The following is a 26,073-nucleotide window of genomic DNA, read 5'->3' as shown; positions in this document are numbered from 1 at the left end:
TAATATTTTTCTCCTCTGGATACACTTTTATGCTCGTCGGATAAATATTTCATAAGGCGTCCGCCATCATTGTTACGATATTTAGAACCAGTTACTTAGTTGCTCTGCGTCATTACACGGGAAATGACGTCATGACTGTTGAAGCCTATTCGCAATGGAGGTGTATTGTACTCCCCAGGCCTAAAACTATCGGCATCATGGCCATTGTTGTAGGAGTATTGGTTATCCTGTACTCGTTGATTGGACTGGCGGCCGGACTGCTTAGAAATATGAGCATGCTTTTCGTGGTAAGTTATCTGCCCTTTTTAATAAAGCTTGTCGTGCATTATCTGTCATTTATATTTATATGCTTTTCCCTATTCTTATTTCATTTATGGTGACTTATCTGCCCTCTTTTTTATGTATTTGTTCGTGTGTGTGTGTGTGTGTGTGTGTGTGTGGGTCTGTGAGTGTGTGTGTGTGTGTGTGTGTGTGTGTGTGGGTTTGTATGTGTGTGTTTGTGTCTAGAATTATTTGCCTTTTTTATATTTTGCTTTTAGTTTAAGTTACCAACCCTTCTCATACTTTTCGTTGTAAGTTACCAACCCTTCTCATACTTTTCGTTGTAAGTTACCTACCCTTCTCATACTGTTCGTTGTAAGTTACCTGCCTTTCTCATACTTTTTGTTGTAAGCTTCTCATACATTTCGTTATAAGTTACAGCCCTTCTTATGCTTATTGCAGTAAGACGTATGCCCTTTTTAAAAACATTTTCATGGAATGCTATTTTTTTTTAAGTCGGACCCTTCTATTGTTTGACAATAATCTTAGACACCAAAAAAAACTACTCGCAAAAAATGTCCATCATGGTAAATTGCTTGTCTTTTTCATAATTGAGAACTTCTTCAGATTTGTCTTTACCCTTGACTATATACATTTTTCGAAGTTTGAACTGTATTATACCGAAAACTTTTCGAAGCCATCTCTATCATGCACATATTCGATACCATTTATTTTGATATTTAGCACAAAGCTAAATTTTAAGTAATGTCTGAAAATCACCAATAAAGCCATCAGACGATTATAGGATGATTGGTATGCGGGTCATGGCACCGAAATGGCTGCTTTTGCTAGAAATTATTTCATTAATGACTAAAATCACATTCTAAAAGGTTTTTCCCCCACAGGTTCGGCAAGCCAAGATCCTTGTTAAACCCATTCCTTACTCTCCATAGAAAAATAATCGCATTTTTTACAATGCAACCAACAATTTTCTCATTCTAATTTTTTTTTCGTACATCATAAAATGTAAAGATTTTGTTTGTCATAGATATTAAAACTTGAAACTGTGATGTAGATCGTATTTTGCTGAACAATATTATACATAGAATATACTTTGTTGACTTTCAGTTTGAGTAAGAAAATGTTTATTTTTGTGTTTGGTGGAAGTGAAGTTTTTGGGAACAGTCTGAAAATGGCTGGCAATGAGAGAGTTAATCAATTTCTTATCCACATATTATAATATTTACTTCAACTATCAGTTCTTTAGAAGATTGAGTTCAACATGGAATCCCGGATTGAATTTTGTTTTTTAATGTAATATGCTATTCTTTTTACTCTTTATCAAAACTATTTAACTCTCTCCTTACCAGCCATTTTCAGGATTTTCCCCAAAACTTCACACCCAACTAACACGAAAAATATTGTTATCACTCAAACACAATAGCAGTAGGTTCTAAATAATTTCTTTAGCAAAACATGCTCTACAACAGACTGTTCATTTTCTTTCAATTTTATGATGCACAAAAGAAATTTGAATAAGAAAAATATTGGTTGTATCGTAACGAATGTGACGAAATTCCTATAGCTGGTAAGGCGAGGGTTAAAAGCCATGATTAAATTTTAAATAATATGAATGATATCATTCTATCCCATTACTTATTGGTAAAACGATCTGTCTCCTCAATGTCTTCAATTTGTGTCTGAGTCAGATTATTTATTTTTTTTGCTATGTGATTTTTTTTCTCATAAACAAATGAAGAAAATCTCATGACAATTTAAATTTCACAAAGACATTCTTTCCTATTGTTGGTTCCCAAACCTCGAGCAAAAAGTCCTTTTATAGATTGACAATCCTCAATTTTATTCTATAGTCTTTATAAATTGTTGATCCGCAGTCTTCAAGTGACAACCACATTCGTTACCAATCGTCACAGCACAACAAATTTCAAGTGAAAACGATATATTTAACTACAGTTGATCCACAAAACTCAATCAAATATTCCTTTCGATGGAAATCCTCACTTATATTCTATATGCTTTGCCTTTTGTTTATCTACAGTCATCAAAGTGACAACCATATTATTCTATAGCTACTGTTGACCCAAAAACCTCAAACAAAAAATCCATTTGTTGATAGTCAATTCTCAATCGAAAACTCAATATTCTTTACCTTCTGTTGATCCACAGTTCTGAAATAGAAACTATATTATTCTTTAGCTTTTGGTGACCAACAAATCCCAAGCAAATACGTATTTTGTTGATTGGAAATCCTCAATTCAAAGCTCTATTTTCTCTACATTTTATTGTCCACAACCTGAAGTAAAAATCATATTCTTTAACAATTTTTTTTTGATCCACAAACCTCGAGCAAAAATTCTTTTTGTTGATTGGCAATCCACAATGTTATTCTATATTCTTTACACGTTGTTGATCTTATTAAAGACCTTTAGTTAAAACTATAATAATCTTTACCCTTTGTACATCCACAGCTTATTGGGTTGATATTAATAAGTACAATGTTACAGTTTGTAACCATCTGGATGATTATTGACGTCAGCAGCAGTGTAAGTCAAAATTCCTGCTATCCATTTTCTACTTAAGTTTGAGAATAAATGAACGATCTTTTCAAATCAATAGTTTGCGGCGGGACTGACATGAACTTATTATGGTCCAACTCTGTGACTGGTTTGAGACATTTTCACAAGTGGGGGTAGGAGGCCCGGGGGGAGGGATTAGATAAGAATCGAAGGTCATCTTAACCGCTTGGTACTTGAAGTACACGTTGTTATTTTTATTTTTAATTTGTTGGTGTTCTTATTTTTTATATGACTTTTTCTATTGGTTTTGGTTTTGCTTTGATTTTGTTTTTCTTTTTCTTTTTGATTTTTGGTATGATCTTATTATGTTCGGTTGGGAGGGGTTTGTATTTTTTAAAACGTGTGTTTTTTTCTGGGGTTTTTTTGATTTGCTTTGTAATTTGTTTTGATTTTTTTTACTTGTTTTTTTTTTTTTTTTTGTTGGGGGGGGGGGGTTAAATTGTTTGTTTTTTTTTTTGTTTTTTTTTCTTCTTCTTTTTTTTTTGTCTTTTGTTTTTTCTTCTTTTCTTTTTTTTTTTGGAGGGCAAAATAAAAGAGCTATGGATGGTGTCATGTGAAAACGCCCTTACTATAAATTGCGCCGGATACTTTGGAATTGAAATATGAAACAGTCATTTTTAATTTGCAATCTGAATAATGTTTGGCAACGATTCGTTTTATGGAAACCAAGTCATTAGGAGTGATAAACATTATTTATCTTACATTTACATTACTATTTACATTATTTACGTGAGGTCTATATTCTGGCAAGGAATTCGACAACTGCTTCGATAGTGCTCCTCAATCTCAAAAAGAGGATATATATGTATATATAAATTTGCATCATTTTACTAGTAGCTCCTTTTATCAAAAAATTGAGTACTATTATTTCATGAGATTTGGGGGTTTTTCATTATTATGTTATGATGTTATATTATGATGATGATGATGATGACGATGATGATGATGATGATGATGATAATGATGATGATGATGATGATGATGATTATGATGATGATGATGATAATGATGATGCTGATGATGATGATGATGATGATGATGATGATGATGATGATGATGATGATGATGATGATGATGATGATGATGATGATGATGATGATAATAATGATAACTTTTGTACTTATATTTCATTAATCCTTCCTCTGTCAGTTCCATGATTCAGCCAAGGACGAGCTGGCCACGAAAATGTATGAGGAATATACTCTTGGACCCCAAGCTTCAGAATGGTCCATTTTGATGAACTCTATCATGATAGCGGTAAGCAGGTCTACGTTAAAATAATTGTGTGTGTGTGTGTGTGTGTGTGTGTGTGTGTGTGTGTGTGCCAAAATGTTATTAGTGACTCACAGTCTCAAAGCGGTATCACGTGCTGGAAATTGAATTCATAGCCACGGATATGACACATAATAATGATAATAATAATAATAATATATAATAATAATAATAATAATAATAATAATAATAATAATAATAATAATAATAATAATATAATAATAATAATAATAATAATAATAATAATAATAATAATAATAATAATAATAATAATAATAATAATAATAATAATAATTAATAATAATAATAATAATAATAATAATAATAATAATAATAATAATAAATAATAATAATAATAATAATAATAATAATAATAATAATAATAATAATAATAATTAATAATAATAATAATAATAATAATAATAATAATAATAATAATAATAATAATAATAATAATAATAATAATAATAATAATATTTTATTCATTCAAAAAATGGAAATTCGTTTACAATACCGTTTACATGAGGTTAATCTTTATCCATTTTGTAGGGCAATGATAAATACGATTCTTTCATTCAAAATTTCCTTCAGGGATCCAAGTCATCCTAACATAATAATAAAAGGAACTTGAAAGTTGTATAGGGAATATCCACCAAATAATATGATCAAAGCGCTTTACAAGAGGCCCCTAGCCGACAGCAACATTTAGCATGTAAGACGGAATATGTCGCCTGTTAAGCGATATTCCTTTTTTTTCTTCCAACAGTCACAACGCTGTTAACGGCCAGGTACTCATTTTACACATGAGTATGAAGAATGAATGTGAGTAAAAAGCCTTTTCCAAGGACTCAACTATGCGTCGCTCTGAGCGTGCCTCGAACCCAGGAGCTTCCAAACTGAAGACGAGTGTCATAGAATTAGACCACATAGCCTTTGCACATTTTACACAAAAGGCATCAATATTATAAACGTATAATAATAATAATAATAATAATAATAATAATAATAATAATAATAATAATAATAATAATAATAATAATAATAATAATAATAATAATAATAATAATAATAATAATAGTAATAATATATTAGAGCTTTTAGAGCTTAAATACAAAGCAATATCCACTAAATGTGCTCAAAGCGCTTTACAAAGGATCCCTGACCAACAGCAACACGTAACATGTAGAACGAGTTATAACGCCTGTTAGGCGATGTTACAATTTTTCCGACAGAGACAACGCTGTTGACGTCCAGTTACTCATTTTACACCTGAGTACGGTGAGAGAATGTGAGTAAAGAATCTTTTCCAAGGACTCAACTACGCGCCGAGCGAAGCTCAAACCCAGGACCTTCCGATCCGAAACGAGTGTCATACCACAAGACCACATAGCCGCATATATAATTATATACATAACCCTTTCGTCAGTAAAGTTTCCTTCATATGCGTTTTGTTGAAAAAGGGGAAACCTGAAACGTCCTCATTATATATTTTCTTTAATCAAATTGAAAATAATATTCAATTTCACGTTGTTATTTTTTTTTTTTGAGCAAAAAGGCAACATTTTCATTCCACAGGGAGAGTGTTGTGGGATCAAAGGGCCGGAGGATTTCAGTAATATGACGTATTCGTACGCGCATGGGGATGAACAAAACATGCTTGTAAGTAAACCACAGTGATACTTCTGACATGGCGGTTTTTTTAACAAAAAATCCCAAAATTTGAAAACTAAAAACAGCAAATTTTGCAATTACTTTTCCTAAAAACTCATAATTATTTCAAGAACGAGAAAGGTACTTATTTGTTTTTTAAGGGTTTCGTGGCGTTTACAACAAGTGTGAGGTCATATCAACGCCAGTAAAAATGAAGAAAATGCGATTTTTTGAGGCCACAACGTAGCCGCAAGCGATGCACACACAAAAACTGCTATGCCAGGATACTATGCTCTGCCTGCCGTCTTAAAGGGAAAAGGCTGTATGTGAACCAAGTAAACATACGGTCTTTGTCCTTAAGACGGCAGTGCTGCTAGAAGCTATGAACTGAGAGGAAAATAATAATGAAGAAGTATTCAAGGATTATAGATAAAATAGGTGTGGACATCTATGAAGCAATTCAAAGCCCCTAGAATCTGTGGACTGTAAAAAAGGTAATGGACAAACATGTAAATAACAGCTTCAAAAGAGAACACCCTACCAAACACGAAACGTTACGGGCTCAAAATCCTTCTTCAGTCGATAACAAAATAGCAAAAGAAAACAAACCATTAAGAGGTCACTGAAAATCCAAACGGACGCAGAGAAATATTTGGCAAAGGCTGTCCGCAAGTGTTTTCACATTTCAAGATCCTATTCTTGCGGACAACCTTGTGTTTTCACATTTCAAGATCCTATTCTTGCGGACAACCATGTGTTTTCACATTTCAAGATCCTATTCTTGTGGACAACCATGTGTTTTCACATTTCAAGATCCTATTCTTGTGGACAACCATGTGTTTTCACATTTTAAGATCCTATTCTTGTGGACAACGATGTGTTTTCAAATTTTAAGATCCTATTCTTGTGGACAACTATGTGTTTTCACATTTTAAGATCCTATTCTTGTGGACAACCATGTGTTTTCACATTTCAAGATCCTATTCTTGTGGACAACCATGTGTTTTCACATTTTAAGATCCTATTCTTGTGGACAACCATGTGTTTTCACATTTTAAGATCCTATTCTTGTGGACAACCATGTGTTTTCACATTATAAGATCCTATTCTTGTGGACAACCATGTGTTTTCACATTTTAAGATCCTATTCTTGCGGACAACCATGTGTTTTCACATTTCAAGATCCTATTTTTGTGACAACCATGTGTTTTCACATTTCAAGATCCTATTCTTGTGGACAACCATGTGTTTTCACATTTCAAGATCCTATTCTTGTGGGCAACCATGTGTTTTCACATTTCAAGATCCTATTCTTGCGGACAACCATGTGTTTTCACATTTTAAGATCCTATTCTTGTGGACAACCATGTGTTTTCACATTATAAGATCATATTCTTGTGGGCAACCATGTGTTTTCACATTTTAAGATCTTATTCTTGCGGACAACCATGTGTTTTCACATTTCAAGATCCTATTCTTGCGGACAACCTTGTGTTTTCACATTTCAAGATCCTATTCTTGCGGACAACCATGTGTTTTCACATTTCAAGATCCTATTCTTGCGGACAACCATGTGTTTTCACATTTCAAGATCCTATTCTTGTGGACAACCATGTGTTTTCACATTTCAAGATCATATTCTTGTGGACAACCATGTGTTTTCACATTTCAAGATCCTATTCTTGTGGACAACCATGTGTTTTCACATTTCAAGATCCTATTCTTGTGGACAACCATGTGTTTTCACATTTTAAGATCCTATTCTTGTGGACAACGATGTGTTTTCAAATTTTAAGATCCTATTCTTGTGGACAACTATGTGTTTTCACATTTTAAGATCCTATTCTTGTGGACAACCATGTGTTTTCACATTTCAAGATCCTATTCTTGTGGACAACCATGTGTTTTCACATTTTAAGATCCTATTCTTGTGGACAACCATGTGTTTTCACATTTTAAGATCCTATTCTTGTGGACAACCATGTGTTTTCACATTTCAAGATCCTATTTTTGTGACAACCATGTGTTTTCACATTTCAAGATCCTATTCTTGTGGACAACCATGTGTTTTCACATTTCAAGATCCTATTCTTGTGGACAACCATGTGTTTTCACATTTCAAGATCCTATTCTTGTGGACAACCATGTGTTTTCACATTTCAAGATCCTATTCTTGCGGACAACCATGTGTTTTCACATTTTAAGATCCTATTCTTGTGGACAACCATGTGTTTTCACATTATAAGATCCTATTCTTGTGGACAACCATGTGTTTTCACATTTTAAGATCCTATTCTTGCGGACAACCATGTGTTTTCACATTTCAAGATCCTATTCTTGCGGACAACCTTGTGTTTTCACATTTCAAGATCCGATTCTTGCGGACAACCATGTGTTTTCACATTTCAAGATCCTATTCTTGTGGACAACCATGTGTTTTCACATTTTAAGATCCTATTCTTGTGGACAACCATGTGTTTTCACATTTCAAGATCCTATTCTTGTGGACAACCATGTGTTTTCACATTTCAAGATCCTATTCTTGTGGACAACCATGTGTTTTCACATTTTAAGATCCTATTCTTGTGGACAACGATGTGTTTTCAAATTTTAAGATCCTATTCTTGTGGACAACTATGTGTTTTCACATTTTAAGATCCTATTCTTGTGGACAACCATGTGTTTTCACATTTCAAGATCCTATTCTTGTGGACAACCATGTGTTTTCACATTTTAAGATCCTATTCTTGTGGACAACCATGTGTTTTCACATTTTAAGATCCTATTCTTGTGGACAACCATGTGTTTTCACATTATAAGATCCTATTCTTGTGGACAACTATGTGTTTTCACATTTTAAGATCCTATTCTTGCGGACAACCATGTGTTTTCACATTTCAAGATCCTATTTTTGTGACAACCATGTGTTTTCACATTTCAAGATCCTATTCTTGTGGACAACCATGTGTTTTCACATTTCAAGATCCTATTCTTGTGGACAACCATGTGTTTTCACATTTCAAGATCCTATTCTTGTGGACAACCATGTGTTTTCACATTTCAAGATCCTATTCTTGTGGACAACCATGTGTTTTCACATTTCAAGATCCTATTCTTGCGGACAACCATGTGTTTTCACATTTTAAGATCCTTTTCTTATGAACAACTACGTGTTTTTTAAAAAATTACTAAGATTACTCATGAATCGGTCGCAGTGCATTAGTGCCACTACCACATTATCTCATGCGTCTGTAGTGTTTCATTCATCCTGTTTTGTTAATTAAGGGGAAACCTGAAACGTCCATTTTGTATGTTTTTGTATAATAAATTCAAGCTTGCATTTAATTTCACTTTGTTATTTAATTTCTTCGAGCTTCCAGCAGCAACATTTACATGACCTAGAGTAGGAAGAAGAAAGTTCCCGTATTGCTATGACTGTAAACCGGAAATAGTTAATATGTCTCGCTCGTCTCTATTTCACACACGACCGACGGGAATTCGTTTCCGTTTCGAATTTGTTTTTTGTTTGTGTGTGTGTGCGCGCGTGTGTGTGTGTGTGTGTGTGTGTTGTTTCTTTTTTGTTTTGTTTTTGGGGTATTTTTAGTTAGGGGGGGGGGGAGGTTTGTTTGTGTTTTGTTGGGTTTTTTTGTGTTGTTTGTTTGTTTTTTGTTTTTGTTTTTTGTTGTTGTTGTGTTTTTTGTTTTTGTTATTTTTTTGTGGTTTTTTTTTTTTGTTGTTTTTTTTTTTTTGGTTCATTCTAGAGATTTTATCAACCGCTTCAGATTGGTATCACGTCAGTCAGAGAACGCATCAGTGCTAAATAATATTTGTTATAGAAGGAACGAAATTGACGTCACTCATCTTTCTTATTGTTTTTAAACTACCAGTATGGTGATTAGTTCTCACTAAATCATACCAATCAAACCATAAACGTTCAATTGTTATAAACAGTTTTGGTGTGTTTGTACGATATATCCGGATGGCAAATGTTGTGAGTATTTTACCTAAAAGTATATCATCAATATCATTACCGTGTAGTATTGTTTATTATTGTTTTGTTTTTTTTCTTCGACTTTACAACAACAAACACGCTATAAAATAAACAATAAAAAACTAAATAATAATTAATTAATTAATTAATTAATTAATTAGTTAAATGATATTAACCATTTGTGCTACGTACAAATTCGACATGTTTAACTCTCTCCTTACCGATTATTTTCAGTTTTCTCCCAAAATGGCAGACTTACCCAGCAGAAAAATTGTTGTTGTTTTTTTTAACACAAACAAGCTATCGACAAAACAATTTTATGGTCTTATTAATTAAACAAAGTTCATTCTTCAACGTTTGTGTGATGTACAAAATAAATCTGAATCTTTAAAAAAAATAAAAAATAAAAATTGAGCTTTTAAGTAGCGCAATATCTACTAAATGTGCTCAAAGCGCCTTACAAGGTGTCCTTGGCCAACAGCACCACTAAACATACAGGTTAAGAAATGACGCCTGTTAGGCGATATTACAATTTTTTTTTTTCATAGACAACACTGTTTTACACTTTAGTACGGTGAGCTGTTTTTTTAAAGCCTTTTCCAAGGACTCAACTAACTATGCGCCGTTTGGGACTCGAACCCAGGACCTTCCGATTCGAAGGTGAGTGTCATACCCACAATACGACCACCTGGTTACACATTGTTGACTCGCTATGTCACATGATTTGTTTTCTTTTGTCTGCCTCAACAAAAAAATGTCAAGACTTTGAAAGTATCTACTCGAATAGGAGCGATCTATATTCATGTTTTCGTCCAACCGAGTCATCAATCACATGATTACTTCAGGTCCAACGATTGAATATTTCTTAACAAATGTAATACCGTTGCTTTGTTTATAAAAGTTGTAAATATACCCATGTGTCAAGCTGAACAAAATGACCAATCGTGATGTAAAATATATTTCAAAAGCTGTGAATAATTTTCACTATGTGGGTCATTTTGAGCACGCTTTGCAATGTAAACAATGACCTCGAGCCATCGTCTACTTAAGTCGCTGCCTCGAGCACATGGAAAGGGAATATTCTAGATCATGCCCATTGTCTTCTAACAGATTTCCCCGGCCTGCTGTAAGGATAACATATGGCTACAGGGTCTCGACGCACTCATTACTTGTGGCATCAACAAGAATTCCATGCAGTATCATGAGGTCTGTGAAAGTAGGAATTTTACTACTAATGTCAAAAACAAATTGGGTATAAAAATTAATAGTTTGTTTTTGATTTGCTTTTCTTTTTAAAAACTCGAAATGAATAGTGTAAATAGTAAAATATTTTTTTTTAATTGTTTTCTCATGAAAACTGGTTCATCATCATCATCATCATCATCATCATCATCATCATCATCATCATCAGCAGCAGCAGCAGCAGCAGCAGCAGCAGCAGCATCATAGCATAATCTTTTCTACTACCTAAAACGATATTTTTGTCACTTCGAGAGCACTACAAACTTATCAAAGACATTAACTCTCTCCTTCCCACCCAATTTCAAATTTTTTTCCCAAAACGTCACGCCCACCCAATAGCAAAGTATAATTTTCTGGCTCAAACAGAAAACCAAAAAGTACATTCAATACACAAAATTGTTCAGTAAAATGAGCTCTATAATACAATGTCAAGTTTTTACAGCTATAATATCAAATGTTCTTTAGATATTGTGATGTGCAAGAGAAATCAGAATGTTAAAATTGTTGGTTGTATCTTAACGAATGTGACGATTTTCCTATGGGTGGTAAGGAGTTAAAAGCTACCACTAACCCGCTGTCTTCCGAGAGAGATAGATCTCAACCAAATTAAAGTGACACCCCAGCACCACAATATTGTCTGTGGCATGTTGTAATGTCATTAAACACTGTCGTCGGCACATGTAGGGTGGAATTTTGTTCACTCTTCTCCGGGGGAGAATTACTAGGAAACGTAAATAATTGATTTTGCGTTAGTCTAGCAAGGAGAATCTAATATTCTGCATCATATCACCACGGTTAAACAATCGAATTATGTTCAGTTCAGCTCCAATAGTATTCAAAAGGCTGATATGTCACGCCCGCTCAGCAACCAGCAGCTTGGTTCTAAACAAAGAAAATTGTTACTTTTTATTCTCCATGCTGGTTAGAACTTTTTCACATGTCATATGATCTGAATGTATAACCGCCATTGTCCTGATAGTTTAGAACCAGTTACTAAGTTTCTATGCGTTATTACGAGGGAAGTGACGTCACGACTTTTGACGCCTATTGGAGTTAGAAGACCCCTCTCAGATCGATCCTACCTTAGACACATAATGGCGAAATTGAATTTAATCAAGACACGATATTTTAGATTAATTTAGAGGCCTAAACGTTTTCAATAATAGAGCAGAAAGAGTGAAAATAAATAATAATTATAACTGAGCTTTTATATAGCGCAATATCCTCTAAACGTGCTCATGGCGTTTTACAAGGGGTCCCTGGCCTACTTGAATGACAATTTGACCCAAAACTAAAAACGTTGGATTTGTATTCATGGGCACCAAAAGATTATTTTTAATTTCTACCAATCAGTTGTCTTTTACATCATATTTCACACCAATAAAATGTGCGAAAATATTCTGCAATCGTCAAATACAATTTTTATTCTATGCGTTTGATTACGTATTTACTAAGAAATGAAAGGGTTTTCCAATGAGAGGGATGGAATAAAGACTAATTTGGCATTGCGCTATTCTTAGAACTGTTCACGTAAACAGTTTAAACCAGATGATGACATTGTGATAGAAAAACATCGCATTTATTTTAACCCTCTCCTTGCCAGCCATTTTCAGGATTTTCCACAAAAACTTCACACCCAACTAACACAGAAATAGATATTTTTTATCACTCTGACATAATAGCAGTAAAATTCTTCCAATACATAATTTCTGTAGCAAAACATACTCTACAACAAACTGTTCATTTTCTTTCAATTTTATGATGTACAAAAGAAATTTGAATAAGAAAAATGTTGGTTTTATCGTAACAGATCGTGACGATTTTCCTATAGTTGGTAAGGAGAGGGTTTAAAATTAAAATCCATAACTTGATTTAAGTATCAATTAAATACAGTGGAAGCCGCATTAAGTCAACTTCCGTTTAAGATCAACACCTATTTGTTGGTCCCAAATATTATGTTCTTTATCTAAGTGTGTCTTATTGATAATGGATAAGGTCAACCCTGCTTAAAAGACAACCAAATCTTTCTGGTCCGGCGGTGTTGGCTTTAGCAGGGTTCCATTGTATCGTAATAATTGTTCAATTTCTCTTTCATATTGGAATCTGCGTTTGTTCTTTGAACGCAACTTTTTAATCTAACATGTATAGTCTGAAGCTTCCTTTGTGGTTATCTTATATATATATACGTGTGTGTTTGTGTGTGTGAGAGAGTAATATATTTATGTACAGTGTGTATATGGATGTGTGTGTGAGTGTGCGTGTGTGTGCGTGAGTATGCGTGTGTAATTGGATGCGTGTGAGCTTTTGTTCGTATGTCCGAATCTGCAGTGTTATTATTGTTGTTATCTTTCAATTCTTTATTATATTGTTCATCTTGGGTATTTTTATCTATTATTTTATGGAGGGGTTGTCTGAAAACTGTTTTATCATTGATTTTGTAAAGTTGCATGAACTTATTTGAAACGTTGATAACCCAAGTCTGTATGGGCTCATTGCTGTAATAGAAATTATATATTCAAACCAACGCAATGTATTGTCCGTTACAACAATGTTATATAGAGCCCATAAATCATAAATGTATTCAGTTATAAGACCTGATAATATATATATATATATATATATAATATATATATATATATATATATATATATATACATATATATATATATATATATATATATATATATATATATATATATATATATATATATATATATACATGTCGATTAAGCCTGATGATATTCTTACTCTTTCCAACAGGGTTGTTATAACACTCTATTTGACCATGCATATGAAAATGAATTGTCTACCTACATGATCTTGATATTCCTCATAACGGCGTGGCAGGTTAGTAGTAGTAGTAGTATTAATAGTAGTAGTAGTAGTAGTAGTAGTAGTAGTAGTAGTAGTAGTAGTAGTAGTAGTAGTAGTTTAGTAGTGTAGTGTAGTAGTATATAGTAGTAGTGTAGTAGAGTATAGTGTAGTAGTAGTAGTTATAGTAGTAATGTATGTTATAAGTAGTATGTAGTAGTAGTAGTAGTGTAGTAGTAGTAGTAGTAGTATATAGTAGTAGTAGTAGTAGTAGTAGTAGTAGTATGTAATAGTGTAGTAGTAGTAGTAGTAGTAGTAGTAGTAGTAGTAGTAGTAGTAGTAGTAGTAGTATAATAGTAGTAGTAGTAGTAGTAGTAGTAGTAGTAGTAGTAGTAGTAGTAGTAGTGTAGTAGTATTAATAGTAGTAGTAGTAGTAGTAGTAGTATTAATAGTAGTAGTAGTAGTAGTAGTAGTAGTATTAGTAGTAGTAGTAGTAGTAGTAGTAGTATATGGTATGTAGTAGTAGTAGTAGTAGTAGTAGTAGTAGTAGTAGTAGTAGTAGTATAGTAGTAGTAGTAGTATAGTAGTAGTAGTAGTAGTAGTAGTAGTAGTAGTAGTAGTAGTAGTAGTATAGTAGTAGTAGTAGTAGTAGTTAGTAGTAGTAGTAGTAGGTAGTAGTAGTTAGTAGTGTAGTAGTAGTAGTAGTAGTAGTAGTAGTTAGTAGTAGTAGTAGTAGTAGTAGTAGTTAGTAGTATTTAGTAGTAGTAGTAGTATAGTAGTAGTATAGTAGTAGTAGTAGTATAGTAGTAGTAGTAGTAGTAGTTAGTAGTAGTGTAGTAGTAGTAGTAGTATAGTAGTAGTAGTAGTAGTATTTAGTAGTAGTAGTAGTAGTAGTAGTAGTAGTATAGTAGTAGTAGTAGTAGTGTATTATGTTAGTTAGTAGTAGTAGTAGTAGTAGTAGTTAGTAGTAGTAGTAGTAGTAGTAGTAGTAGTGTATTAATATGTAGTGTAGTAGTAGTATGTAGTAGTAGTATAGTAGTTAGTAGTATTAATAGTAAGTAGTAGTATAGTAGTAGTAGTAGTAGTAGTAGTAGTGTAGTATAATGTAGTAGTTAGTATAGTGTAGTATAGTAGTATGTAGTAGTAAGTATAGTAGTGTTATATATATTAATTAGTTAGTAGTTATTAATAGTAGTAGTTAAGTAGTAGTAGTAGTAGTAGTAGTAGTAGTAGTAGTAGTAGCAGTAGTAGTAGTATTAATAGTAGTAGTATTAATAGTAGTAGTAGTAGTAGTAGTAGTAGTAGTAGGTAGTAGTAGTAGTAGTAGTAGTATTAATAGTAGTAGTAGTAGTAGTAGTAGTAGTAGTAGTAGTATGTAGTAGTAGTATTAGTAGTAGTAGTAGTAGTTGTAGTAGTAGTAGTAGTAGTAGTAGTAGTAGTAGTAGTAGTAGTATCAATAATAGTAGTAGTAGTAGTAGTAGTAGTAGTAGTAGTAGTAGTAGTAGTAGTAGTAGTTAGTAGTAGTAGTAGTGGTAGTAGTAGTAGTAGAAATAGTAGTAGTAGTAGTAGAAATAGTAGTAGTAGTAGTAATAGTAGTAGTAGTAGTAGTAGTAGTAGTAGTAGTAGTAAAAGTAGTAGTAGTAGTAGTAGTATTATTAGTGGTAGTAGTAGTATTAATAGAAGTAGTGGTAGTTGTAATAGTAGTAGTAGTAGTAGTAGTAGTAGTAGTAGTAGTAGTAGTAGTAGTAGTAGTAGTAGTAGTAGTAGTAGTAGTGGTAGTAGTAGTATTAATAGAAGTAGTGGTAGTTGTAATAGTAGTAGTAGTAGTAGTGGTGGTAGTAGTAGTAGTAGTAGTAGTAGTAGTAGTAGTAGTAGTAGTAGTAGTAGTAGTAGTAGTAGTAGTAGTAGTAGTAGTAGTAGTAGTGGTAGTAGTAGTATTAATAGAAGTAGTGGTAGTAGTAGTAGTAGTAGTAGTAGTAGTAGTAGTAGTAGTAGTAGTAGTAGTAGTAGATGATGATGATGATGATGATGATGATGATGATGATGATGATGATGATGATGATGATGATGATGATGATGATGATGATGATGATGATGATGATGAAGGTGATGATGATGATGCGATGCTGGTGATGGTGATAGTACTTTTAACAAGAAATATTACATTTTAATAATAATAATAATAATAATAATAATAATAATAATAATAATAATAATAATAATAATAATGATGATGATGATGATGATGATGATGATGATGATGATGATGATGATGATGATGATGATGATGATGATATATAGTGGAAATTGACAATCTGAACTGAAGATAAAAATTTAATTTAATTCGTGCGGCTATGTGTTCTTGTGGTATGACATTCGCTTTCGGATCGGAAGGTCCTGAGTTCGTGCCTCGCTCGGCGCACAGTTAAGTTCTTGAAAAAGACTCTTTACTCACTTTCTCTCACCATACTCTTGTGTAAAATGACAGCGTTGTCTCTTTCTGAAAAAAATTGTTATGTCTCGTCCTACATGTTAAGTGTTTTTTTTAAGTGCTTTTTGGTTAGGGACCCTTTGTTAAGCGCTTTGAGCACGTTTTGTGAATATTGCGCTATACAAAAGCTCAATTTTTGGGGGGTTGTTTTTAAATTTATTGTGTGCGGCTTTGGGCCTCGTTGTATGATACTCGACTTTGAACCTGTAAGTCCAAGGTTCGAGTCCCTTTCTGGGTGGCGATAAGTTGATATCTTTGAAAAGGCTCTCTATCCACGTTCTCTTCCCGTAATCACCTTTAAAATGAGTACTTACCTGGCCGTTAGAAAAATGATCTCTATCGAAATAATTTAATATTGCCTAACAGGCATCATATCACACCTACGTTAAGTTTTTAGTGTTGGCTGAGGACCCATTGAATACAGTATGGTGTGGATGTTGTGCCACACAAATACTCGAGTTTATTTGTTACATTTTAAACATTAACATTCAAAGAGGAAATTAGCAACACATCCGGTATATACATAATATTATTTCGTTTTATTTCATATTTGAACTTCCTTTTGCCATGATGAATCAAATCAAGTGATATTGATTGTCGATTGATCAGACTACAACGATTGCTTCCCCTTTTTTTATAACTTTTCCAAACAGTGCATTGCCATGGCAATTGGCGTCTTGATGCTGTTTAATCCGCCAGAGGAAGAACTAGGAAAGGCAGCTCTCGCCGCCGAGAGGCCAGATGCAGGTGCTGTGCCAGAAGCAGAGATGAAAGTGTTTACACCATTCTCAAAGATATCATCCTACCAGTCTTCGGATATCAACAGGATCAAATCTACGGAGATTTGGTAGAGAGGGAGAGAGAGAGAGAGAGCACCACCGCCGGGATAGTCCAAATAATAATTTTGCTGATGATATTGTCACCTCAATAATCAACATATCATTCTATTGTAAGTTTTCAATTTCATGCTTTCCTCCCTCTCCTCCGTCTCCTCCTCCTCCTTGTTCTATTAAAATTGAAAAAAAATTGAGCTGTTATATTGAGCAATGTCCACTAAACGTGCCCAAAGCGCTGTACAAGGGTACCCTGACCAACAGCAACATTTAACACGTAGGACGGGACATGACGCCTATTAGGCGATATCAATTATTTTTTTTCGCACAGAGACAACGTTGTTAACGGCCAGGTGCTCATTTTGCATCTGAGTACGATGTGAGAATGTGAGTAAAGAGCCTTCTCCAAGGACTCAACTATGCGCCAAGGACAGGGGTTCAGAAAAAAAAAAATCCCGATTGCACCAGGGATCGATTTTGGTCCCTTTGCGTGTGAAGCGAGTGCTCTACCAAGTTATAAGCTATCTGATCGCATATCACCGATCAAAATCGGTCAATTGATTGATAAAATCTGGAGGTGCGTGCAAATGAATCTGGCAAATCTTCTCTGAAAACAGTCAGATACGGGGTGGATTTGGACGTAGACACATAATGAAAAAGGTTGATTTCCCATAGGCAAGTATATATTTTGATGATTATATTATATAATATCGTGGAAATTAAGACGAATATTTTAAGTTATCAACGATCAGACTTTGTCCAGTAATAAAAGCTGAAGACCAAAAAGACAAAAGACGCAAAATGCATTTTTGTTTTATATATATATATATATATATATATATATATATATATATATATATATATATATATATATTATTAAACCGCAAACTCTCAACACTGAACCGACAAGAGTTAATTTTAACAGATATTGACCCCGAATACACTTGATAATTTTGCTCTGACAATTTTTCGTACAATCGATCACTCAATAAATTTCACGGCAATTCTCTTTCACTCTCTCTCTCTCTCTCTCTCTCTTTCTCTCCTCTCTCTCTCTCTCTTTCTCTCTCTCTCTCTCTTTCTCTCTCTCTCTTTCTCTCTCTCTTCTCTCTCTCTCTCTTTCTCTCTCTCTCTTTCTCTCTCTCTCTCTTTCTATCTCTCTCTGTCTCTCTCTCTGTCTGTCTCTCTCTGTCTCTCTCTCTGTCTATTATTCTCTCTCTATCTCTATCTCTCTGTGTCTCTCTCTGTCTCTCTCTGTCGATTATTCTCTCTCTATCTCTATCTCTCTCTCTTTCTCTCTCTCTCTCTCTCTCGCTCCCTCTCTCTCTCCCTTTCTCTCTCTTTCTTTCACTCTCTCTCTCTTTCTCTCTCTCTCTTACTCTGTCTCTTTCTGTCTCTTATTCTCTCTCTCTCTGTCTCTATCTCTCTCTGTCTCTCTCTCTCTCTGTCTCTCCCTTTCTCTCTCTTTCTTTCACTCTGTCTCTCTTTCTCTCTCTCTTACTCTCTCTCTGTCTCTTATTCTCTCTTATCTCTTTATCTCTCTCTCTCTCTCTCTCTCTCTCTCTCTCTCTCTCTCTCTCTCTCTCTCGCTCTGATGCTTTTGGAGATTAAAAATAAAATAAATACAGCACGCTTCACTCAATAAAGACTATTTCTGTCTCCTGAAAACAAACAAATCCCCATGAACGTGTTCCAGCCAGATTACTGCCTTCTCCTTCTATTTAACTCTTTCCTTACCAGCCATTTTCAGGATTTTCCCCAAAACTTCTCACCCAATTAACACAAAAATAGATTTATTAACACTCAAAGCAATAGCAGTAAAGGTCTTCCGATGCATAATTTCTTTAGCAAAGCATGCTCTACAACACACTGTTCATTTTCTTTAAATTTTATGATATACAATTTGAATTTGAATTAGAAAAATGTTGGTTGTATCGTAACGAATGTGATGATTTTCCTATAGTTGGTAAGGAGAGGGTAAAATGACCTCATACTTGTCAGATTAATGTGACCCGGCTTCTTAAAGCAGTATTATATGTCGGAATGAGTTACGGGATGACAGATGAATTTATAAACACAAGCATGAAAAAAGAGCCGTCCTTCAGAGCCTTTCGGCCCATGGGCCCGAAATTTATCCCGGTTTCTATAGCGTGAAACAGACAATAGCAATTGCTTGCTATCCTTTGGTTAGGGCGCTAGTCTATCGCAAAGTACTTTCCGCCAGATCTATCAGACCCATCTACCCAAAATCACTGTTGGATGGACAGGGGAGATCTGAAAATATCTCGCCTGCACGCGAGATAATTTCTTGCATTTCAAAAACTAAAAATTAGTTTTTCCAACCATTTTCATTCAAAAGTCATTTTTAGGTCAAATTCATCTCGACCGACGTACATTTATTTGCAGGTCTGATAACCCAAATTGTTATGGTCTCGTTCTTGTAATGGAAATACTCTCAAAACCAACGCAGAATAGTGTCCATTACAACAACGTTAAAACAAGCCAGCCCATATAATATGTCCAGTTATCAGATCTGCAAATATGGTCACGTTGACCCCGACAAAATACCGTTCGGAGAAAATGGGTCACTAATTATAGTTTTTGGACCAAAACATCTTGTCAAGTTAGTGGTTACCGTGATCTATCGAATTAATATATAAAGATGAATATTATATAATATATATATATATATATATATATATATATATATATATATATATATATATATATATATATATATAAAGTGATGCTTAAGAAGGCTTTTGTGCTCGAAACTGTAATTTTGTTTTAAATTTGTCCTATTTTTTAAGCTGCAATCTAATATCGAAGGAGCGAAATTGACGCCACTCTGTTTTTTTTGTTATTGGTTGTAGCCAGCCATTTTTATTATTAAATTCTATCAATAAGACTACATATAAGCGTTTCACCGTTACACATAGTCCTGTGTGTTGGTACATTATATTTTGCTGTCGGATGTTGTTGTGAGTATCCTAGCTAAGCGCACATCATCAATATATATATATATATATATATATATATATATATATATATATATATATATATATATATATATATATATTATAAAAACAAAAACCATGAAATAATAGTGATCAACTTTAGTATAAAAGGAGCTATTTATAAACATTTGACAGATATTAAGATTGTTTGACAATCTTAATATCTGTCAAATGTTTATATATATATATATATATATATATATATATATATATATATATATATATATATATATATATATATATATATAACTTTTGACAGTTCACAGCTTCGGGCAGTTTAGTAGTAACCCTCATATTAATCGGTGTCTGACCGATAAGGAGAGAATTGTATTGTGTAAGGGCTCTACAGGCATATTATGTCTAAATTTCCTGAAATTGGACAGATTTCCGGCACAAAACTAGATTTCTATCGGAGCCCCTAGGTACTGAGATAACCTCTTCGCATAGGGACTATATTTCATAATAACAAAACAATCAATATACTATTCTATACCTCTGCTTTGTACCAAACCCGAATAATCTCTCCCTCTCTCTCTCCCCTCTTTCTCTCTCTCTCTCTCTCTCTCTCTCTATATATATATATATATATATATATATATATATATATATATATATATATGTATATATATATATATATGTATATATATATATATATATATATATATCACTCTATCTCTTTCTCTCTCTCTCTCACACACACACACACACACACACGCACACATACACTTCTCACTCATTCTATCTCTATCTCTCTCTCTCTCTCTCTCTCTCTCTATATATATATATATATATATATATATATATATATATATATATATATATATATATGACGATGGCTGAAAAGGCCTGAAACATCGATGTAGACTGACTCCAACTTTGTGGTAAATATTACAATAATAATTCGCTCCATTGCTACATGTCGAGCATTATTCGTACCATATTTGTATCCAACACGATTCAATGATTCAATATATATATATATATATATATATATATATATATATATATATATATATATATATATATATATCATGTTGACTGCTGTACCGGTGTGGATTTCTGTACAATTTGACGCTAGAGTGCATTTTTTTTTTCATTGACAGGTTTGATCCCTTTCGATCTCTTAGCTAAAAACCTTGAGGCTAAGAATAATTGAACGTCAAGAAAATTTAGATTTTTGTATACAAAATTAGATATCGGGATTCGACGAGTATCAGACCCAATGTGTCAGATATCCTCATTGTTACATTATATCATAGTAGGAATCACTTAACTCTCTCCTTACCAGCCATTTTCAGGATTTTCCCCCAAAACATCTCACCCAACTAACACAAAAATAGATTTTTATCACCCAAACACAATATCAGTAAGTTCATGCGATGCATAATTTCTTTAGCAAAACATGCTCTACAACAGACTGTTCATTTTCTTTAAATTTTATGATGTACAAAGCAAATTTGAATAAGAAAAATGTTTGTTTTTTTCGTAACAAATGTGCTGATGTTCCTATAGTTGGTAAAGACAGGGTTAAGTCGAGGCCTTGCTGTGAGGGATGAAAAATAAAATATTCATGTTAAATATTCCTTGATATGATTACACTGCCCCAGCAATGGATATAGAACGCGCAGAGTCCAACCTCAATGTTTTTAGATGTCTCGTCAAAATCCTAAGAAAGTTTCCAGAGAAATTGTCAGAAAAGGTTGATTTCACAAATATTACATAACGGGAGAGAATAAAAAGGCATTACTTCACTCTATATGTTGTTTTTTTTTTGGCACATGCATCTACATTTTAGAATAGAGAACTTTAATTATCTTCTTTAATTGGTTTAGATTTATCCAATGTTTTAACATATTAAGATTAAACCTCAAATAATCCGCGTATTAACTCTTTCAGCGCCATTGGCCGCACTGTATGGCCAAGCAGAATCTGTTCTACTGGTAAATGGCCGCACTGTATGGCCAAGCAGAATCTGTTCTACTGGTCAATGGCCGCACAATGCCGTCGGCTTTGAAAGGCAATAACAATAATATAATCCAATCCTACTTTCTACAAAAGTACAATAAATTGAACCAATGGTATCCTTTCTTTCATCAGAACATTCAATTGGCCCCAGGGGGTATTTTAATTGAGATTTTGCGCCGAATTCGAATGTCGCTTTGTCTTAGTTTGTCATTTTCATGCTGACTCCATCGGGTGTCAGCCATTTTCTGACGGAAATGCGAATATTATGGCCTCAGTTCTGAAAGATTTAAGGAAATCGTTATGTTTTTTAACCCTCTTCAGTACATATTCTTCATATATGCCTATGTGGCATTAAAATAAGACAATAACTTTTATTTCAGCTGATGTTAACTATAGCAATTCATTTTGAAAATCGTATTGTCACATTTTCTAAGGTTGGACATCCATGACTCATAAATCTCTTTTAATCACTGGTTTATTCTAAATCTATTGTTTCCACTACTATTGTATTGTATTAATAATACTGGGCTGGTGATGTGATGATTCTATCTCCACTTTTGGGGGATTTTAAGGGGCTTCATCTTACAAAAAAAAACAAATTCAAATTGTGGAGTTTGCTCAAAAGCTATATACAAAGGCATGGCTGAAGTTTATATACAGATATTAATAAAAATAAAAGTAACATTAAATCAATGTTTTTCAAAGTGAAGTAATGTGGAGATCCAGTTAATCCTCAGCCCACATGTTTAGCCACACCAGGACCCAGTATTGTGTAAACGGACTAGATGTACTTCTTTACTAGTCTAATAAATGACAAACTAGTCTGAAGCCTGGGCGAAGCAAGTGACTAATAAGTTCGGATTTTATTAACGTTTTCTAGTCTTTGACTAACTAGGCTCTTGTCTAGAAGTGGGCGTTGTAAGGACAGTGACTAATTCGGCTATTTTTGTGCTAGTAGCATCAAGCTCTCTAGTACACGATTGCAGGTAATCCTGTATACTTTCAACGCAAAAGATTTCCAAAGAGGAAATTAACAACACATCCGGTATAGACATATTTCGTTCCGTTTCATATTTGAACTGACTTTGGCCCTGATGAAGTAATTCACGTGATATTGCCTATCGATTGATCAGACTACAATGGTGTCCATGGTCGACTGTCAACTATATATTTAGGCAAATGAAAGTATAATTGAAACTCCAACAAATTGAACCAAAAAACAAAAACAAAACAACGACAACAAAGAAACAAAACAGAAATTGTGTTCTGATGAATCACATTATTTCAGTCAGTTACAATGCCAGCAGAATAACTTTTGTCTCCCCTATACCTTCTAATTGTTGTGGTTTTCTTCTTTTTTTTTCTTTTTTTTTTTTTTGTTTGGGGTTTTTTGGGGGGTTTTTGTGGGGGTTTTTTTGGTGTGTTTTTTGTTGTTTTTTTTTTTTTTTTGTTTTTTTTTGTTTTTGTTTTTTGTTTTCTTTTGTTTTGTTTTTGTTTTGTTTTTGTTTTTTTTTTGTTTTTTGGGGGGAGGGGGGGGGTTGTTCTTTGAAGCGAACCCTTCTACTTCGAGTCTCCGTTCACTCGCATCTCGCAAGCTTGATTAGATTCGGATTTATTAATCTGTTTTAACTCACAAAAATGTGTACCTTCGACATTCTATACTTATCTTACATGTTTCTTTTTAAGTCAGTGTCAATAGCAACAGGACACTTTTTGCCTCTGCCGTTCGCATCCGACGTATTTTCCGTCTGATCGACACTCTCAATCTAAAAATAGCTTCTATCGTATATATCATTACGTGTCTAATTCTATTAGAAAAACCGGATGTCGTGTGCGGGATAAAGAATATTTGCTGAAATCCTTTTTTACAGAGGATAATCGAGATGCAAAAATATATTTTAGCTAATGCTGTATTAAAATCTGGGTTCTTCCTAAAACGAAAGAGGTATAATATTATTGGTATTATTGCATTGCAAGGACAGTGATTGGTGAACATAGCAAACTAAACATGTTTTATTATCAATGGTATGTGTCGAAGTATAATACACACTGTTCTACCACTTGATGAGTAAAACCAACACAGAAATCTACGTGTAAACGTAAACGTTTATAATATGATCGAGAAGTCGCACGATACTTAGTCACCCATCTGGCGGTGTGAAAACAATATCAATGATCGGAGAAAGGTCGAATTCATTGGTTTTATTGTTTATAAACAACCAACCATGTTTGTCCGAGCACGTGTGAAGGTGTGTCACAAATTCCAAGTTTTGTGTGGTCAAAAATCTATTGGTTAATTCTGTGTCTCGTGCGTGACTTGGAATTCTTTAGTCAATCTTCTATCATCGATTTATTACTCAGTTTTAAAATGTATTTTCTCCTCTTCCTTTCCAACAGAGTCATCAATCTAAACCTAGCCAATCTGGAGACACGTTTTGAGGATGTGTATATAAAAAACACAAAGAATAAACCCGGCAACCAGAGATTTCCTTTCGGCTTAGAATACTATGTACTGTAGTTGAAATTGAAGTAGTTATCGATAAAAATAGGTATAAGGTGGGTGGGGGGGGGGGAATTGAAAATAGGGGCGGAAGAGTGGGGGGAAATGGAGAGTGAACGCCATCTGATGATTGAAAGAATCTATTTTTGGGATGTCTGTGGCCACGATATTTCCAGCTCCATGTAAATCACTTTACGATTATTTCTTCTATAAATATGTTGTATCTGTTTGAATGTTTTAAACAACTCAAATTGCCAAAATGAAAGGTTTTGCCAGCCTGTTAAATGAAAGAACGAAGCATCTGTAAGAATGTAAAGGTAAAATGTGATCCGGAATCCCAAAACGGTGATAAAGTAAGTGGATTCAATTTTTTTTTAAATTAAGAACGAAGATTGAGATAAAAGACGAATGAATTTTGTTAACGTGGTAGCAACGTGAATGTTTGCCAATTATCACCATGACAAGAGAGTAGTAGCCTGTCGCAACGCATGTCGTAAGACGTATGACGTGAGTGTCACATGGTTAACGACAGAATAAGTACGTCTTCTTATAGCATAGTCACACCTTCACTAATCACCTTCAAACTAGTGAAGAATGTTGCTGCCCCTCAATGCTGTGCACACGTCACACGGAATTACCAAGAAATATATTTAGCTGATCACGTGATGAGATACCATACGGGCTTACGGCGTATTCTGCGAAAGGCATGTCATGGTGATAATAAATAAGTAAATAGAAGAAACACAAGTAAAAACTCTGGCTATTGATGTTTTTAAATGTGTTTTGATTTTCTCATAAAATATGATACTGTATCGTTTTACCACGTTTTTTCTCCTTTTGTTATGATTGTTTTACCTTATATACTTGCCATTAGAATGTCGTTGTTCAAGCATAGAATCAGATGTATCTAAACACCTTTTTATATACTAAATATACATATAATATTTGATAATGTCATCGTAAGAATCACAGCTGACATAACACCTGAGATACAATAAACACGAATGAATTCTTGATATAATATCGTATTAACACTTTTATTTCATTGTATCATAAACAACACACCAACAACAATAAACTGTGATACAACTTGCTTTTGTGGATCTAATTGTCCTTTACTTTCAATGTTGTAACATGATTTTAAAATTTGATTGAATGTTGACCGTTTGGTGAAAACAGGAATAAGGCCATCAAAAACCTTCACGTTTTTTGTTTTTTTTATAACAGCCACCTAAAACATATCCCCTCCCCAAACTTTCTTTCTTTCTATCTATTCATTTATCTATCTAATTATTTATCTATCTATATATTTGAGTGTTGATAGGTAGATTATAAGAGTGCTCGATAATATTGGTTAGAGACATTCACATTTTTATGGGTGGTACAGCGGTTTCAATGCTGATATTTTTTTCCTCCCTTTTGCACTCTTCCGTCAAAAGTGAC

At 33.6% G+C, this 26,073-nt stretch overlaps 1 protein-coding gene across 1 annotated transcript in view; it reads left to right on the top strand.

Annotated features, from left to right (window-relative positions):
• Positions 1-25,724, top strand: part of LOC144959597 (uncharacterized) — a 35,931-nt gene extending 10,207 nt beyond the window's left edge. Inside the window, exons 4-11 of the mRNA XM_078892222.1 lie at positions 179-287; positions 2,751-2,825; positions 4,008-4,115; positions 5,706-5,789; positions 10,882-10,977; positions 13,774-13,860; positions 16,969-17,264; positions 24,528-25,724. Coding sequence (XP_078748348.1) covers positions 179-287; positions 2,751-2,825; positions 4,008-4,115; positions 5,706-5,789; positions 10,882-10,977; positions 13,774-13,860; positions 16,969-17,166 — 757 coding nt within the window. The 3' untranslated portion in view covers positions 17,167-17,264; positions 24,528-25,724. The remainder of the gene's footprint in view (positions 1-178; positions 288-2,750; positions 2,826-4,007; positions 4,116-5,705; positions 5,790-10,881; positions 10,978-13,773; positions 13,861-16,968; positions 17,265-24,527) is intronic.
• The last annotated feature ends 349 nt before the right edge of the window (positions 25,725-26,073 follow it).

This window comes from Berghia stephanieae, chromosome 14 (genome assembly GCF_034508935.2).
Source record: "Berghia stephanieae isolate SIO BIC M18660-M18661 chromosome 14, UCSD_Bste_1.3, whole genome shotgun sequence".
Classification (NCBI taxonomy): domain Eukaryota; kingdom Metazoa; phylum Mollusca; class Gastropoda; order Nudibranchia; family Aeolidiidae; genus Berghia; species Berghia stephanieae.
The sequence above is the reverse complement of the archived record's forward strand: the minus strand, read 5'-3'. Positions and strand labels throughout refer to the sequence as shown.